General features: G+C 35.6%; 1 protein-coding gene across 6 annotated transcripts in view; it reads right to left on the reverse strand.

The window, feature by feature from the left end:
* The window catches only part of LAMA2 (laminin subunit alpha 2), a 641,423-nt gene that overhangs the window by 429,493 nt on the left and 191,669 nt on the right, over positions 1-20,261 (reverse strand). For all 6 annotated transcript variants that reach the window (XM_082731189.1, XM_082731188.1, XM_082731187.1 and 3 more), the window contains exon 4: positions 16,489-16,731. In XM_082731189.1, coding sequence (XP_082587315.1) covers positions 16,489-16,731 — 243 coding nt within the window. The remainder of the gene's footprint in view (positions 1-16,488; positions 16,732-20,261) is intronic.

The following is a 20,261-nucleotide window of genomic DNA, read 5'->3' on the forward strand; positions in this document are numbered from 1 at the left end:
ATGTTTCTGCAAGGCAGGTGTTTGAGTCTTTTCCTAAGTGTAGTTTAAAATTGAATTTTCTCAGGGCACTTGGGTGGCTCAGTTGGTTAAGCAGTAGACTGTCAATTTCAACACAGGTCATGATCCGTAGAGCCTGCTTAAGATTCTCTCTCTCTCTCTGCCCTCTCCTTTCACCCCTCCCCCCCAAAATAAATAAAATGAAATTGAATTTTCTCATTCTTGAAACTGTTTTATAGCTCTGTACAGATAGCCTCTCTACTCAACTTATTCAGATATGCAGTAACTAAATAACTAAAAAAATCATGGTGAATCAAGCAACTGTTTTGAACACAATGGGTATCCCATCACTTGCTTTCACATTTCCTGTGTGGCAACCCTCACGTTCCCCAACCAGGTCCCTGCCATTTTCTTACTCTCTCAATAGCTCTCTGTCCCTGTCTCTTCCTTCCTCCCTCCTTTAAATCCATCCCCAGTAACCAAGGCTTTTTTCTCCTAGACATGCCTTTACAACCTTGTCCAAGACGTTAAGATGTTTTCCCTGATTTATTAATCTATCTTATCCCTCCCAAATATAATGTCCTTTGTCCCCTGCACCTGAGATAGTGTTTGCTACACAGGTGGTGCTCAGTGTTTGTTAAGGGGGGAAAAAAAAGCTAAATCCAGAGCACTACTGATTGGTTACATAAACTCATAACATTTCTTTGTAATACCAAGTCATTTGGTGGTTGAACTGAAACTGTATTCTAGCCATATTTTTGATGTGCTATCTTTTTAGTAATGCATTTACTTAGGAGTGATTAATGTGTGAGCCACTGTATCACAGCTAATTCAAACCGGAGTTTATCTTATTATAAGATAAATGGAATGAGCATAACAAATCATAAGAAGGAAGAACACAATGTTTTTCATCCACTGATAGAACAAATGTAAAGATAAGAAATAGCAAAATTAAAACATTACTTTGATTTTTCTCTTAAAAAAAAAATAAATAAAAGATCTTCCCTCCTTAACATAATTTTCACCAATAGTCTTGCAATAAGGTAATTCATCCTGAACAAAATAGTGAATAACTGCTATAAACTGGATGTCAAGTTTAAAAATATTTGAAATGTGGTTTCACTCATATGCGGAATATAAGAAATAGTGCAGAGAACCATAGGGGAAGGGACAGAAAACTGAATGAGAAGAAATCAGGGTGGAAGACAAACCATGAGAGAACCTTGATTCTGGGAAACAAGCTGAGAGTTGCTGGAGGAGAAGGGAGTGAGGGGATGGGGTAACTGGGTGGTGGGCATTAAGGAGAGCACGTGATATGATGAGCACTGGGTGTATATGCAACTGACGAATCACTGAACACTACATCTGAAACTAATGGTGTACTATGTGTTGGCTAATTGAATTTAAATTAAAAAAATACTTGAAATGCCTCTAAGAAAGTGGCAGCTAGCACTTCCAATACAACTACTGTCTACCCATCTGATAATTCAGCACATATAAGGGTACTGGAATGTACAGATGTAAAAACACAGACATGTGCATATATGCTGTACACTCTAGGAGCCAAAACAACTCGGTTCCCAAACTTCTTACTTGTAACTAATATACCTTCAACTTCCACATAGTTCTCCATGGCTCCTAGATAATGCCTGATTATTCATATGAAAATGCTATTTGCTATTCTCCCCTCCACCAAAATTGAAGAAACAAACATAGGGTGACCCATTTTTAGCTTAATATTCCCCATATTGCTAACAAAGTAAGGAAAAATCTTCAAAAAACAATTAGTATAAATTTTATACTTATAAACTTTAATTTCGCTGAAGAGACTCAATTTCCCTTTAATGCTTTTGCTAAAATAATGTGTACAGGTGAGGTTATGCTGAGGACAATTTAAACTTCTGCAAATATTTCTACTCATGCTTTGGCCTATATTAGTTTAAGCCATATGAAACTGCATATTTATTGTCTAAAAATAGTCAAATATTGGCAATTCCACATGGCTCAACCTAATAGTAGGCTTGGTTTTATAAGGCACTTATCTGTTGAATAAGAAAATAAATAATTCTTACTGAAGGAAGCTGAAGAGCAAATTTACACAAGGGAAATATAATTTTCTAACTTGTAATCTTGCCAAGGTTACCATTCTCCTTTGCAAAATGAGTATCACAGGACTTTTGCTACCCATGATTAGAATTTAAATTGCATGTCTTATGTGAGTCCCAGGTAGCAAAATTCAGCAAAGTTATTCATTTACATATTTTCAGTGAAAATACATATTTGGCTGCAGTCAGTCTGCCATGATACAAAATAGTACACATCCTCAGGCTAGAATGCTTTGTAGATTTTCCTCCTGTTTTTATTTCACAGCAGGGGACCTGATAAAGCAGCTCCTGGTATCTATTTAGGTTTGCTTGTAAAGTGCAATCATAACCATTCCACTCCTGGGTTATTTGTCTCAAGGACTTTTGATGATGGCTCTAGCGTAGAAATAGTTTCGGAGCTTATTCTATTAGCTTCAATATCCTTTGTTGGATTTTCAAGTATACTTCTGCAATAAAGATAATAATAGATTATCTTTCCCATGTGAGAGTGATTTTCTGATATACCCTTAGGTTCTTCTCAGTAAAGATGGGGGATGGCACTTAATTATCTACAGTGTCACACAGCCCTTGTGACCAATGGCAAATACATATTTAGAAGATGTCTTATTGGACCCCAGGGTTCAGTTTAGGAAATGAAGTGATTATGAGATTTGCCACCAGAAGATTTGAACTGGACCTGGACCAGAGATTAATGTTGAACATTCACCACTATACCACCATAAACAAGTTATTTAACCTCCACCTGCAAAATGAGAATAAAAAAATACTTGGCTTTAAGCGTCCTCAAGGCTTTGGTGAAGGTGAGATGGCAGAGTGTTTGACACATGCTTTGTAATCAATGAAGTACTATATACAAAATTATTACAGTCAACATTGCTTGTAACAGTAATAATAGTTAACCCACTAATCCTCTTCCTTTCCATGGAGGTTACATTTTAACTGAAAAGCTCAGCCCCTATGACATCATCAAATCGATCATGACCTGCTATTCCACCACGGAATGTTTGCTCAGGACTTCACTCCTGGTTTTAAAAGACACAGATGAGTTTCAGTGCTCTTAAGTGCTTCCTCTAAAGTCCAGCACATTTAATAGTTATTTTTCCCTCTTTTGGTACACAATAAATATTATTCCTACTTCATAATTTTATAATCTCAATATGCTTCAGAAATGAGGCTCAAATAACTGACAACATTTATAATTTTCAGCTCAGAGAACTTTAACATAGGTGTTTCCTATGATAAGTTGCAATTAATATAACAAGTGGAACTTGGTTCACCCAGCTTTTCTATAATGTGCTACCATAATTAAATACTCATGCACTTATATCTCCATAATATTTACATGGAATAAAATAACTAGTACATGTATAGGCTATAAGTTCTGTATAATATTAAATCTTATTCCATCCTTTGCGAATTTCCTTACATGATAATGATTTTAGCACTGACCAAAAATGGAGTGTATGAAAATACTGTTTTTCATACAAAAAATATGACTTGTCTAAAATATAAGGTGATCAAAACTAACAAAGTTGATTTTTTGTTTTTTAAAGATTTTATTTATTTATTTGTCAGAGAAATAGGGCACAGGCAGGCAGAGTGGCAGGCAGAGGCAGAGGGAGAAGCAGGCTCCCTGCCGAGCAAGGAACCTGAGGTGGGACTCGATCCCAGGATGCTGGAATCATGACCTGAGCCGAAGGCAGCAGCTTAACCGACTGAGCCACCCAGGCATCCCAAAACTAACAAAGTTTTAGAAATGTCCACCTAACTGACTAAGCCACCCAGGCATCCCGAAACTAAAAAGTTTTGAAATGTCCAAAAGACTAAGAGGTTAGCTAATTTAAGGTTTTTTCTAACAATGAGATACATAATGTCAATTAAGTTCAGATAGGATTTTACCTAACTGATAATAAAAGTAACAGTTTTAAAGAATTATCATAAATCAAAATAAAAGAAGAACACAAATTTTTGAAAGTTTTGATGAACCCAAAAAATAATTCACCTGGTCTTTTCCTTAATATTTTTAATACAATTACCTGTATGATGGGGAATTGCTGTATCTCTGCCAAATGTAATATTTGAAACAATTATCTATACTTTGGTGAAATGAATTGCTTCAAAGTTATTTAAAACCCTGTTTTCTATTACCTCTTTTATAATGTGGATGAAATTGGTAACAATTTTCAAAAAATAATAATTTTATTATTGATGTTAATAGTCAATTTTAAAGGCTTCAGAAAAGGATTACTGTATTGGGATATTTGAGAATTTTATTTTAAAAAGTAACTTATTATGATGGATCTCAAGTCTATCTAGAATAGCACTGTGAATTTTCTTACAGAAATGGAAAAATAAGTAAAAGTTTCTTATATTCAGAGGGCTTTTGATGGGGCATTAAAGCATGTGACTGAAAACAAACACCCGTATGATGCTTGAAATACTCTGTTGTTTGTGAGAGTAACTGTTATGAGCTATTTGTGTCCCACCCAAATTCATATGTTAAAACCCTAACCCTAATGTGACAGCATTTGGAGATAGGGCCTTTGGAGGATAGTTAGGTCATCAGGGGTGGAGCTCTCATAATGTAGGATTAGTGCCTTTCTTTATAAGAAGAGACACTAAAAAGCTTCTTTAGCAAGTGAGGAAATTGGAGGTGAGTTCTCAGCAGGACCCAAACATCCTGGCACCTTGATCTTGAACTTCTTATCTCCAGAATTGAAAAATGTTTGCTGTTTAAGCCACCTGGTCTATGGTGTTTTTGTTATAGCAGCCTGAACTAAGACACCCATGTACAATCAGTGAATTATGTCCCTAAGATACTCTGGTGAGTATCTTACCTTACCTATTTGTCACTGACCTATTTAATATAGGGTAGTCTCTGGGACACAGTCTAGAACACTTAGTCTATAACCACACCTGGAAGCAAGTTATATGGAATAGCTAATGCCATCATGTATAGAAATTATAATTAATATTTTTTTTTCTAAAACTGTCTTAATATAGTTTCTATTAGGTCTCCTGAAATGTGATTCTTATTGAAATCAAACCAGATATGTTTTGAGGATTCTTCTCTTAGTAAAACCTGTACCATCTTCCTTATGTGTTTAAAATATTTATTCACTATTTAGCCATTTCATACAGTAAAATTTTAGAGTAACTTGTCTTAAGATCCTGGAGAATTTTCACCGTCATGTGTATAAATTTGTAGTATTATCTTGAGAAGTTCTATTGGTCACTGGATCTTCTGTATTGCTATCAGTATTTTGAGGTTCAGCTTTAAAGGGAAACTCTAAGTTCTAGAGGAACTCCTTTCAGACAGCTAAAAGGGCTACTAACGATCTAAACTGGGGGTTAAGAGATACAAGGCCCCTCTTAGTGTAGTTTCCCTTATTGTAGTCTGTATGATCTCACTTCCTGTGGGCCATGGGAACACAATCAATGTACCAAAACAACTAAATGAAGACACCCAGAATAGTATTTAAATAATAGAAGTACAAAATAAGCTCAAAATAACCTCAAAATAAAATGATCAAAAATAATGTAAAATACTTTGAAGTATAGTTACAGGAACGCCTAGGTGGCTCAGTTGGTTAAGTATCTGCCTTTGGCTCAGGTCATGATCCCAGGGTCCTGGAATCCAGTCCTGCATCAGGCTCCCTGCTGAGGGAGCCTGTTGCTCCCTTTGCCTGTGCTCCCTGAGCTTGTGCTCTTTCTCTCTCTCTTTCTCTCTCTCTCTCTGTGAAATAAGTAAACAAAATCTTTTAAAAAATTAAGAAGTTAAAAATAAAATATAAACTACAATAAAACTGATGAAATTATTTTAAAAAGTTACTTGAGCTATAAAAGCCAGATTTAAAAAAAAATGAAAAACAAGAAAAGAATTCTGACAAGTATATAATACAATTGGAACCCATCTAATTTTTTTTTAAAGATTTTATTTATTTATTTGACAGAGAGAGAGAGAGAGAGAGAGAGAGGGAGAGAGAGAGAAAATACTAGGCAGAGGGAGAGCGAGAGAAGCAGGCTCCCTGCAGAGCAAGGAGCCAGATGTGCAGCTCAATCCCAGGACTTCAGGATCATCACCTGAGCCGAAGGTAGCTGCTTAACAAAGTGAGCCACCCAGATGCCCCGGAAACCATCAAGTTCTAAAAACAATAATTACAGGTGTAGGGGTGTGTGTGTGTGTGTGTATGTGTGTGTGTGTGTATAAGAGATAATATAAAAGAAATTTTACTGGAATAAAGTTTAAAAAAGAAAAACAATATATGATAAATGTAAATATACCAAGATAAAACTCTTAAAACTAGAAATTAAAAATCATTAAAATGATTAAAAAATTAAGCAAGATTAAAAAATGATTACAAAACTAAGAATGCAAAGAATTAAAAACTAAGAATTAAAGTTACTTTAAAGAGTAACTACTCTTTAAAGTAAGTTACTATCAAAAAGATAAAAAGGAGAGTGCAGAATTTTTTCATAACATAAAATATTAAAAGATTAAATCCCTCCAAACTAAAATCAAGGCAGCAGCCCAATCCCAGGTCTATGCAAACTCATGTAGAGAGAAACAGAGTCTGCTAGGAGGTGGCCTCTTGGGTTTGCAGTGCCCAGATTTGCCAAGAAAACCCCGGACACAGAAGAAAATTTTTGTTCTTGTGCCTTTCTTGTTCTCAGAGGATACACTGGATTCAAATCATAGCTCCAAAAATTACTAGCTTGGAAGCCTAGGAGAATTATTTGACTTCTCTATACCACATTTCCCTCAACTATAAAATGAGATAAGTATTAGCACATATGAATTTTTACTTATAAACCCTTGGAGTTTACTTGGAGTAGGGCCTGCCATAAAACAAGCGTGCGATCAATGTTAGCTATTTTTATCATAAGCTCCCAGGCCCCTGACTAACCCATGTCAGCACCTGAGACCTTCATCTATTCTTCTGTCTCTTTCAACTCCAGCAAGCTCATGGATATTGCACTGCTTATTCTTTCATTCCTGTTTAGTTACCAACCCCCACCCACAGTGCTGATCATACAAAACAGCAGAGCAGGGCTCTGCTACTTCCATGCACCCTAGTCTTAATCCAGCTAAGCCAGCTCAGACACATCACAACCAGGGATGAGCTTAAGCCAATATTAATGGTTGAAGGAAAGAACCTGGACTCATAATCTGCAGACAAAGGAGGCAGTACCATAAAGGACCTACTTTGATCTTTACTATATCAGGGGAACTGGCTGGGACACACCGGATACTCACTGTCTGAGCGCCATGTTTAATCAATGGCAAAGCTGTATCTGAAAGCCAAATCTAGTGAATACCCTAAAAGACAGCAAGCTGTACTTCAGCACCTTCTACTACAACCCTGTGTTACCGAACCTAGCTTAACAGAAGGATAAATTTCTTCTGTTTATTCATTTTAACACATCTTGATATATTCTCTTCCATAACACTGATATAACTTGCCATGAAGTATTGGTGTTACCTCCTCAAGATTCCATTCTTGCTTGCTTTCTCTGGCCTTCATGATTTTCAATAATAGCGTATTAACTTGACAAGGAATTACTAATACCTTCTAAGCACAACACTTCTAGGGGAGACTATAAACTGATCAACAGGAAGAACACAGTTGTCTCAATTTAATCTTTATTACAAAGGTCTGTTTTTTAAATTAATTATGAACTTTATGTGTGTGTAATTGCAAAATATTTCAAGTACTCTGTGTATTCTAACTAGAGTTGAAACTTGCTGTTTTGGAAGATGCCAGGTGAACCTCAGTGTAATAAGGTACTTTCTCATGTTGTTCAAGATACTAACTGGCACCATGTTGGTCAATACAAGAATTATTTTTAGAGAAAGGGAGTCTGAAACCCTAAATAAGTACTTCCCTAAATTTCTATTCATAACAAATTAGTGGTATCTGGATGCTTTTCCAAAAAGAAACAACTCTAAGGATAATTGTGAAAGGCTTGTTTCTCATTTTCACAAAAACTGAGTCAGACAATCATGCTATAGTCTCAACAATACTACATCAAAGAAAGATCTCAGAAACAGTTTTAAGTACGTGTTTGAGTTCATTTCTTCATCCTCCAATATTTGCAGTTCTAAGAACCACCATAATGTCAGGTGATGAAAAGAGGAAGAAAAATATTCTGTCTGTGTATATAAAATTCTGTCACATAGGAAATCAGAATTGTATCAAAGCTCTACATATAGTTTACAGGGGAAAAAAAAGTGTCTTGAAGAATTAATGATGGTTTCTCAGGGATTTTTATGTAAGCCTGCCATGTTTCAAAAGCAGAATCAAAGTTAATCTAAGTTCCATTTGAGTTGCAGTCCAGAAGACTGGTAAGGAGAGGAAATCATATGTAAATAACTTTTCCTCTGTATGAGGAAATTGAAGCAAAAATTACTATGGTAACCATGCATATTCAGTTAGCAGTCTACTGACAACCCCAAGAAATTAAAAGGAATAATCCCAGCTAGAGAAAGGGGAGAATCTCATAGAAAAGAAAATAATTTATGAGGATTTTAATCCTAGGTCTCCTAAAGTAGTGCCCTATCCTTGTCAATAGTAGTTATGTGATTCTCCTCTTTCAGCCACTTCTTCAGCCATCCACAACCTAACTAGCTCAAGTTTTATTTACCCACCTCAAACCCACCCAGAGACTCAGTCAGGCAAAGCCAATCATGTTTCCTGAAAGAAAAACACAAGTCTCTTTAGTTAGAAGTATTGCCACTAAAATGACTGATACTCTTTCCGTAAATAGCTGATGATCAGTTCTTCTCCAAGGTTTGGGAAGGCTGGAAATAGCTAAACAATAAGTGAGGAGGAAGAACACCAAAATCACCAGGACTACTTGTTTAAAAAATACCTACAGTTTCTTAAACCCTTCCCAAATCTACTGAATTATAAAGCCTGAACCAAGAAATAGCTCTTGCAAATGTCCCCCGTGATGATGTCCAAGTAAAGCCAAGGTTGGGGGGAACAAGTGCTGCAAGCGTGGTCTTTAGCAGTGTCTCTAAGTGGCGGTTCTTATTAACAGGTCTCAAAAGCAACTTGGGAGAGATGTTTCCAGCAAAGGCAACATTTAAGTGAATAGCTCTTGATGGAATTGACTCCCTCTTGCACTCCTGGAGAGGTATATCTATGTAGATGTTCCCACCAAAGTTTTTCTCTTTGGCCTCAAAGTAATGGAGTAATGGAGGGCCCCTGGAGTCTGTTGCTTCATACCTTACAACTCCTATTAGGAAGCTCAGGATCATTCTCAAAACAAGGCAAGGCACTGCCTTCTAAGCCCTCTCTTGGCTTTACTGATAAACAATTTTTCTAAAATAAAAATCCTTAAAGGCTTTTGCTCAAAGCCTTCTGTTTATAGTTTGGGTAACAATATACTGGGTCAAATTAGTATACCTCCATTGTCCTCTATTATCTCTCTTTTGGCAGGCCCCGAGACTTGATCATCTCATAGCTCAGAGTGAACTCTTCTCCCTCTGGGTGCAAGCCCAGGATGCTAGACAGCAGGACTAATCTCTTCTTTGGAAGTAGTTGAATCTAGTTGTCTAGGGGACAGAATATATGCCCTAAAGTATCCTTCTGGTGAATCCACATGATCAACATTTTTTTATCTCTTTCAGGAAATGTGAAGTAGAGGGCAGAGAAGGGACTGAGCCAGAGAGTGGAGGGAAAGAGTGGGGGTTGCTGGAAAAACAAATCAAGTCAAAGAAATAAGCAGAGACGATGTTGCTAAAATTCAAGAGATCAGAAGGAAAAGTCAAATAGTTTCTAATAATGACATGGACAAAGGGCAGTATTAAAGTGTAGATACAGAAGAAGCTGAAGTTGAGGGCTATGATACTCAAAGATATTATTAAAGGATTTTAATAGACCAATGAAGAATTTACCTAAGGTACTATTCAGGTCTCAAATGATGGACTTTTCATCTGTAGTATAATATTCTAAAATTTTCTAAACATTTTGACACATCCCCAAAATTCTCCAGACAAGTAACAATGTAATAAGCCTTAGACTCCACAGATTTGATATTTGTTATAGGAAACTATTTTCTATAAATATTCTATACCTATAACATAAACATTATTACTTAATTAGTGTGATAAAATTGAGATATGTTTATTTTATAATGCCTTGTTTCATGGGTAGGTCTTAAAAATACTTTGTTCTTACTTCTCTTATTCTCTGACTTAAATTTATATTTAAAGGGTACTGTGAAGGACTGGAAGCAAATGATCACCAATACTTAATCAAAAAAATGTATTTCCAGTCATAGTGAATATTTAGACACTAATAAAAAAATCTACCTAAAAGCACAATAAGACTGGGGCACCTGGATGGCTCAGTTAGTTAAGTGTCTTGTTCTTGATTTTGGCTCAGGTCATGATTTCAAGGGACCTGAGACTGAGCCCTGCATCATGTTCCTCACTGGGCATGGAGATGCTTAAGATGCTCTCTCTCCCTCTGCCCCTCCCCACCTTTCTCTTTCAAAAAGACAAAACAAAAAAACAAAAACAAAACAAAACAAAATCACAGTAAGACTCATAAGTCAATAAAAAGGAAATAGACAAAAGATGTACAAATACAAAGAAAGAGGCATGATACAGTGAAAAAGCTGTTTCACCTCTGCGATATTCTTCCCCAGAAGCCAAGTTTAATCATGAGAAAACATGAGAGAATGCAAAATGAATAATACGTCAGAAAACACTTGACCAGTCTTCTTAAAAATGATAGGGATGGAATCAGGAGGGAGACAAACCATAAAAGACTCTTAATCTCATAAAACAACTGAGGGTTGCTGGGTGGGTAGGGGAGTAGGGAGAGGGTGGTTAGGTTATGGACACTGGGGAGGGTATGTGCAATGGTGAGTGTTGTGAAATGTGTAAGCCTGATGATTCACAGACCTGTACCCCTGGGGCAAATAATACATTACATGCTAATAAAAATAATTTTTATAAAAAGTGATAGGGGAACATAAGGGAAGATTAGGAAATTTTCATATATCAGGGGAGAATAAGAAGATACAATGACTAAATTCAGCTGGATATCCCAAACTGGATCCCAGAAAACAAAAAAGACACTAATGATAACATGAATGAAATCATGTATCAGTGTATCAAGGTAATGTATCAATATTAATTTCTTGGTTTTGACAGATACATGGTAGCTTTGTAAGGCATGAACATTTGTGGAGCAGGGTAAAGTAGACATGGGGATTCTCTACACTCCTCTTACATTTATGTAAATCTAAAATGATTCCAAAATATTTCTTTAAAAAACACGTATGAGACTATGTTTCTTTTTATGGTAGAGTCTGTAATTAGGGTTAATACACCCAATGATAACAGCTAGACCAAGTGAAGAAAAATGTCAAAACATTGACTTAAAGTCATTAGGGAGTTATCAAGAGGGTACAAAATCACCTTTTCAATATCAAGAAGAAAGACGTCTAAAGAGGTAATTGGCATATTGTGACAGCTTCTATCTGGTGGGCATTTCCCTGTCTAGAAGCCATGGTTGAGAGAGTAAGCAGCATTTTGTCGGCCTTAGTGTACTAGAAAGACAGGATTTGTATGGGTGGGACTTTGGTAAATCCCACATACTTTGGTTTAGACTCCAAAAACAGGAAGCCTTAAGTAAATTGGAATTAAAGCAGCTGTTACAGGGTTACAGCACAGCTTTGAATCATCTATGTCCTAGGAATTTTACTCACTAAAACTGTATTTTTTTACATTTTTTATTTAAATTCAATTTAATTAACTTATAGTGTATGATTAGTTTCAGAAGTAGAATTTAGTGATTCATTAGCTGCATATAACACCCAGTGCTCATTATATCAAGTCCATCCTTAATGTCCATCACCCACTTAGCCCATCCCCCACCCACCTCCCCTCCAGCAACTCTCAGTGTGTTCCCCAGACTTAAAAGTCTCTTATGGTTTGTCTCCTTCCCTGATTCTGACTAATTTTTCCTTCCCTTCCCTTATGTTCATCTGTTTTATTTCTTAAATTCCACACATAAGTAAAATCATCTGATATTTATTAAGGTCATCTGTACTGCCATTGCCTGGCAGAAGCATCAGAAAATCCTCACAATATCTTAGGCCTCAAATTATTTCTACATATACATTTTAAAATATACCTTCTGTTATGCAAAAATAATCAGAAACTTGAGGATGTAAGAATCATAAAAAAAAAAATCAGATCAGATAACATACATTCACAGAGGCCAGATATTAGAATTATCAAATAAAAACTCTTAAATAATTGTCACTTTATGCTCAATGAGATAAAGATAGAATACTAAAAGTATAAATATAGTCTTGTTAAATATATATAAATATATAATACTTCAATATAAAACTAGATGCTAAACTATTTGAAAATGAAACAAAGGGCGCCTAGGTGGCTCAGCGGGTTAAGCCGCTGCCTTCGGCTCAGGTCATGATCCCAGAGTCCCGGGATCAAGCCCCATATCAGGCTCTCTGCTCAGTAGGGAGCCTGCTTCCTCCTCTCTGCCTGCCTCTCTGCCTACTTGTAATCTCTGTCTGTCAAATAAATAAATAAAATCTTAAAAAAAAAAAAAAAGATAAATTCTATGGGGCACCTGCGTGGCTCAGTTGTTAAGCTTCTGTCTTTGGCTCAGCTCATGATCCCAGGGTCCTGGGATTGAGCCCCGCATACCCCACACTGGGTCCCCTGCTCAGCAGGAAGCCTGCTTCTTGCTCTCCCACTCCCCCTGCTTGTATTTCCTCTCTTGCTGCCTCTCTTTCTGTCAAATAAATAAATAAAAATCTGAAAAATAAACAAAACAAAACAAACAAAAAGATAAATCCTGGAAGTGATAAATGTAATAAATGAAATTAAGAATCTCATTAATAGTCTTAATACCAAATTTATATAGCTAAAGAGAGAATTAGTGAACTGGAAATAAACCAGAGAAAATATCTAAAATGAAGAACAAAGGCCAAAAGGATGAGTGCATACAAAAGACAATGTAAGATATACAGTGAGAAGTTCCAAATTACTAACTGTATTTATAGAGGGGACAGAATGGAAAGGAAAATTATTTGGAGAGTTAATGGTTGAATTATATCCTGAGCTAATTAAAGATGTAACTTTGCAAATATACCAACCAAATAAATCTTAATGCAGTTATAAAAAGGTATCTATATCTGTGCTACTCAAAACTTTGTACAATGATGGAAATGTTCTATTTTGCATAATTCAGTGTGGTAGCTGCTAGTCACATCAGGCTATTGAGCACCTGACATGTGGTTGTGCAACTGAGGACCTGAGTTTTCATTTTATTTGAGTTAATGAAATCTAAATTAAATAACTCCACATGGCTAGTGACTATTGTATTGGGAAGTACATATATGGAGCATCATAATAAAACTACTGAAAAACAAAGATAAAAATCTTTAAAGTAATCAAAGAAAACAGAAAATAGATAATTATGCAATAGCTAACTTTTCTAATATTAACAATGGGAACCAGAAAATGACCAAATGTGCTACAAGAAAAAAAGCTGCAACCCTATGATTCTATACGTGATAAAAATATCCATCAACATTGGAGGTAAACTCTGTTATATGCCTAGTTTAACCCGTACTCCATTTTGAAAATAAATTTGCATACTGGCCTTCAAATTGTGAGGTACCAAAAGTTGTTTCTGGCTTACCTATATTCTGGGAAGTGATCTTCCCCTGGCTCACCTGGGGGATTTTGTCACTCTCTGTAAACATTTCTGCTGTAGGATTTATAAGTGTGTGTGTATACACACACACACACACACACACACACACACACACACATACACACACACATACATATATATTTTGCATTTACAAATTTTGTAATTTGTATGTTTGTTTTTCTTACTTGAGTATGACTTCACTTCTCTGGGAAGTTTTGAACATAAGCACTAATAATTATATTTCAGGTTCAGGTGGTATCTAAAAAGCATCATTTTGCAAGGAAAAGTTAATAATAGTAAGATTTATTTCACAGTCACTGATCTGGGAAATATTGGAGGCCAACATCCAAAAATTTTAGAATATTTCCACATGCTATATTGTAGATGATTTCCAAAACCGTATTACATTAATACACAAAGATGTCCTAGGACAATTTATATATTAAACTAATTCATGTATTAAAGAAATCCAGTCTCAGAAAGATTAAGTGACCAGCCCAAGATCCAACAAAAACTAGATGTAAGACCAGAACCCAGTTTTCTAATCTCATATGTGATTTTATCAATTACCAACTTAAAAAAAAAGAAAAAATAAATCAACTTCCAGTCTTTCTAGAGTATGTAAGAAACATCAATCTGGAAGGTCAGGGGGCCTAGATACCTGGATTCTTATCTCAGTTTTTTTATCAGTGAGCTGGAAGAATATATCTCACCTACCTTCCCTGGATCCATTTATTCCAAAAAATAACATATTTCACAGAGGAAGCTATATATATTGAGGCAGGTATTTTAGGAGAGGTCTGAATTTAATTCTTACTCTTAAATACTACCACTGCATTTTAAATATTTTGAATTACTTTCTTTTCCTAAAATCCACATTCTTATAAGAAAGAAATAGACTTAAATGTCGTGGAGAAATTTGAGTAACTTGTTCCTAATAGCCACCATTGCCAAGTGGCTTCTAGTGAGTGTCTAGAAGTGAAAACAATATAGCCAGCTAAGCAAACAAACAATGTATTTGTTCCATGTTGCAGGCTGACATGGTCTAAAGGATGGAGAACCACCATCAATGTAGGGAAAGCATGCTTTGGGGATATGGATGTAAACTTGTAGATTATATATCCATGTAGGTACATTTTATATTGTTTAACCAATTCTTGAATTGGACCATTTTTTCAAGGTAAAAAAATAGCTTTATAAATATTAGATAATTATTAGTTCTGGTAAGCACTAGATCCGGGGGGAAAATAATAAAAATTCAACTCAAATATATTATCTCTGCACTTCCTCCCTACTCCCATATACTCAGGCTAATCTGGCCAGGACCCGGATGCCTCTGGGCACAAAGCAGGTTGAACAGCTGTTTGACTCACTGCATTTGACTCCTTGTCATTTGGCAGATTGAAATTTCTGCTGAGAGCACCATTTGGAATTTTTCTTTCCCGAAACTGATATTTTTGAACATGGAATTTGAAATACAGTGAGGCACTAGTATACATTCATAGAATAATAGTGCCAAAAGGGAGTGTGATCAATTTATGTCAAAAATCTAACTTTTCTGTAAAGTGTTGAAAAAGATAACCCTCGACTGGCTGACGTGGGCCTAATAGAATATGAATATGGGTTTATTGGAAATATGAATATAAAAAATGATACTAGCTTCCAGTGTATACGTGAGGAGCAGCAACCAGATTTGAGCATAAATTGAGATGTATATAAGCATGTAGGACAAAAGTAGCCAGAGTACACCTATTAAAGGGAGACAAATTAGGGAAATACTAGGGAATCCAAGAGAATCACTAAGTCAAGTTTTAGGTATTTGAGAGGAGTAACTAACTCCTACTCCATGAACAATAATGGTTATTCTTCTCATTATTTAACTATAAAAATAGTTCATAGTTACAGAACATTTAGTACAGATCTGTCAACACTGTTGTACTGCTTCAAATGTAATAATTCATTTAATTTTCTTAATGATCATATGAAATAAGAGCTGTTATTATTTTTCCCAATTTCTAGGAGATGAAACTGAGGCACAGGGGATCACAGTCACTGGCTCAAGATCACACAGATGGTAACACGTGACGTCATGGTTTGAATAAATGTAAAATCTTAACTGAAGGGTCCGAGACACTACAGAGAAGCTGAACACTTTTGAATTAAGCATGTAATAAGAAGTCTGACCACAAACAAACAAACAACAGCCCAACTCTAGCGTTAAGTGATGAGAACCAAAAAACATGCAAAACCCAACAGAATTCCCTTTCATTTAGACCCTTCATATCAACTATATTTCTCCCTAAATTTCACCTCTTTTGTCCCCCTCTTGAGACCAGAGTACACACAGATCTAAGGCTTCTGTGAAAGTCTCGTCTTTATCCAATTATTAGTAATCTTACTGTCAAAAAAAGTCTCTTTATGTGAAATTAATCATTGACTTTCTTACTCAAACCCATTTCCACTTTTCTGAACTTTATTGGGTTTGGGAGACACATACTGCATGAAGGTAGTTAAAATTCCAATCACCTTGGGTTTTTCCTTTTTATTTAATAACTCATTTAAGTGTACTTCTGCTAAATCCTATTTTAAAATCTCCCTGACATTAATTACTAATATATTCACATCTTTCTGACAGGCCTACTTAAATGTACTTATGGTGAGTTTTCTCCTCTTACCTCTCCGTTTTCCAAGGGGTGTATCTTGGAATAAAAGGAAGTACAGATGACCTCATCGTCTTTGGCATAAGATGGTGGTCCAGTGCGGGGATAAATATTGTAGAGAGTTAGACACTCAGTGTCTGTCACAGCATGATATTGCCAGGGCTTATATTCAACATTATCAAGCGAGCGTTCCAAAATCCAGTTTCCAGGCCGGGGGGAGTTCGCTGCTTTCACAATCACATATGCAATCTGGAAGACCTGGGGAAAAGTGACGACAACAGGCAACTCTGAATTCCATAGGATTCTCACCATTTTTTAGCAAATAATAAGGCTTAATGCTACAGTAGATTTTATTTCAGATTTTATTCCATAACTCTATTATGTTCCCTGAAATGATTTTACTGTTGCATGTTCATGTTTAATACCTTTTGCTAAAACGAGATGTTTCATCTTGACAGCCATGGCTTTAAAGGAAATGGGTTAAGATTAGATTTTAGGTCTCTAACAAATCATTGACATCATTTCATCTGATTTTTAAAATTCCATTATAATCATGATCACCTAAAGCATTCATTACACACCAATTTATTCACCTTACTGTGTTAGAAAGTATAAAGTATGAGTTAGAAATTCCATGTGCAGATAAGTGTTTGAGAGTTTAGAAAATATATTCATTTATATCACCTAATCCTCAGAAAAGTACCATGTAGGTAGAATTAAGTGCTCTTATGAAGAAAAAAAACCCAAAAAACAAAAAACACAGAGCTTTAGAGGCACAGTCCTGTATTCAAATTGTAGTCTTAGCATTTATGTGACCTTGAACAGATGATTTTACTTTTCTAACATTAGCTTCCTTTTCTCCAAATTAAGATAAGTAATAAGTACAGTACTAAGTGAGATAATATATGCAAAGTACCTGGCAAAGGACTTGTAAATACTCAACAAATGCCAACTATTCTACAACCCCCAAAAGAAAAATAATGGAGAAGAAATTTTAAGATCTGCAGACAACAGATTGAAACTAGACCATATTAAGTGAAGGTTGATTACACTTTCTGTACAAGAAGTAAATATATATTTAAAAAAAAAAATAAAGAGAAAGACATGAAGTTACTATGTATCAACAGAGTGACAATTGAGTGGAATGTGCAAAATCCTTTGTTTTGAAATCTACTTAAATATGATGGCATAAAAAGTGAACATTCTAGATGCTTTGTGATAGTGCATAACCAATGTAGTCTGAAGGAATAATGCACAAACATTATCAAGTGACATTTATATGCAATGCCCTGGGTAGAAAGATAGATATAAACCAGTTTAAATTATAGCCCTACCATCCATGGGTTGATAATATATTGTAATGAAGAGACACATAAAAAGTACACTAATAATAAAGCAACATGATATGTTTTTGTTTATTAAGTACTATGAAATATGGGGTGCCTAAAAACATTAAGCTATGCATAATTAAAATCACTGGAATGGTTGAGTGGGAGGATGGACCCACTAAAATTTGACTAAAGGACAAACAGAGGGAATTGTGAAAGGAATGTTCTAGAAATAAACTTCAACTGCTTCATAGTTTTGACATGAGATCTTCACTAATGCATGTAGTCCATGGTCAACTCCATGGTCCATGGTCAACTCCAAGGGACCAAACTTTAAAATATGAAAAACCTGGTAGAGAAGGGGCAACACAAATAACTCTGATGCTGGGCTTTTGTGGTCTTTACAGGAACATGGGCACAGGTGCACTGTGAGGGGAAACATGAACTATCAAATGATTGAAAATAGGGCTGGTATTGGCCTTTTAAGCACAGTTGTGGAAAAACTATTTATTAAAATTCTGAAGTAAAACTTCTGTACTTCACTGTTGCCCAAGCCTCCCAAAAGCCTCCTCTCCTCTGAGCCCATCTTCTGAACCTCAGTATAGTGAGGAACCACCAAGACATCTGCTTGGATTGGTCGGGCTTTGATGGTTCTGTTTTATTGACCATCAGTCCAGGTGGAAAATATTACGAGTTTATATTCACAAAGGAACACAGGTAAGTGGAAGTGCAAATAGACACACATATCTATGTATGTGTGTATGTGCTTTGATATTTTGGGGAAGAATATGCATGTACATGTTAAAGCTATTACCATCTCTGAGGTTTGAGAATAAGGACTCCAGGAGGAGGAGAGATTTGACTTTCCACCCAATATCTAGCTATATTAATGTATGAAAATATATCTCTTAGTTTTAGATACAGTTATTTTTAAAGATTTTATTTATTTATTTATTTGACAGAGAGAGAGAGAGCACAAGTAGGCAGAGAGGCAGGCAGAGAAACAGGGGGAAGCAGGCTCCCTGCTGAGCAGAGAGCCCGATGTGGGGCTCGATCCCAGGACCATGAGATCATGACCTGAGCCAAAGGCAGAGGCTTAACCCACTAAGCTACCCAGGTGCTCCAATAAAGGTACTTTTAAAATAAAGAAAAATTAAAACCAAATTCTCTACCAGAGAAAGAACAAGAGTAGGAGTAAGATGGAACATAGTCTTTTCATCCTTATCCGAAATATTTGTTGTTTCTGCATTTTTTATTTTATTCATAAGGAATTATTTCTCTTAGACACTCCATATTCAACAACTGAAGTATGTGGAATCTTTTATATATAAATTCAGTGAAGAACATACCAATTGGGTTAATCTGATATAACATGGAGATAGTTCTTTCTACCATAGACATAAAGCCCTGATCTCAATTTCTGGTAATCCTAAAGTATTTGTGGCAAGGTTTGTAAAATGATTAAGAAAAAGAAGTACAACTTAATTGTGAGCTCCTAAAGAGCAGATATTATAGCTTTATATCTTTGAAGATGTTACAATCCTTACAATAACTCTTTTGAAACAGTGGGCATTCAATATTAATTACATTTAGTTGCATAATGAGTCTCTGCAACACATTACCATGCTACTTCTGTTAGTGTAACACATTTTTTACTGTTATATCTTGATTCCCAGTCAACACCAGCATCTTTTCTCACTGGCGGGAACCAAGACATTGGGTGATGTTCATCATACTGTATGTCTCTATGAGCCGAGAAAATTACTTAAACTCTTTTACCCTTTGTTTCACAGTGTTTATTTTCCAACATCAAAACCATGGAAGACATAATAAGATGATGAAAACAAAACACTGCATGGTTTTTGGAAAAGAATCTATATAAATATTTTAAATTAGTGAGTTTCCATCCAGAAAATAAAAATTGCACAAAGGTATTTTTAATAGAACACAAAAAGAGAAGCAAAAAGGCATATTTAGGTATCAGAGGTACACAATATAAAAATAAATACACACTGAGGTAACTGATAAAGAACTTTGTCCAGAAAGCAGTTCAGCAAGCAAATATAGGAAGAGGCCAAATTTTCTTTGAGCTACAATGTGCATTTATGACTTCGGAACTTCTGTGGTGGCTCTGGAATAATAGATGAAATCCATGAAACAAAGTTATACTAGAAACCCCACAGATTCTCTCCATAATTCAATATAACAGCCAGCATTAAATGACATGGAAAAGTGGGCACTGACGTAGAGAATATTAAAGAAGAGCCCCATTTCAAAACAATATCCCTCTTTCATTTATTTTCTATGGACTCTCTCACATTTCATGCAAAATTGATTAAATTAGTTGGCATGTAGTATTTTGAATAAACTTTTTGAAATGTGGTAGACAGCATTATTGAAAACACAATGAATAGAAGTATTCTTTGAAGGCATAAGAGAATGCTGCATAAAATTTTAACA

The sequence above is a fragment of the Mustela nivalis genome, assembly GCF_964662115.1.
Source record: "Mustela nivalis genome assembly, chromosome: 5".
Lineage (NCBI taxonomy): Eukaryota > Metazoa > Chordata > Mammalia > Carnivora > Mustelidae > Mustela > Mustela nivalis.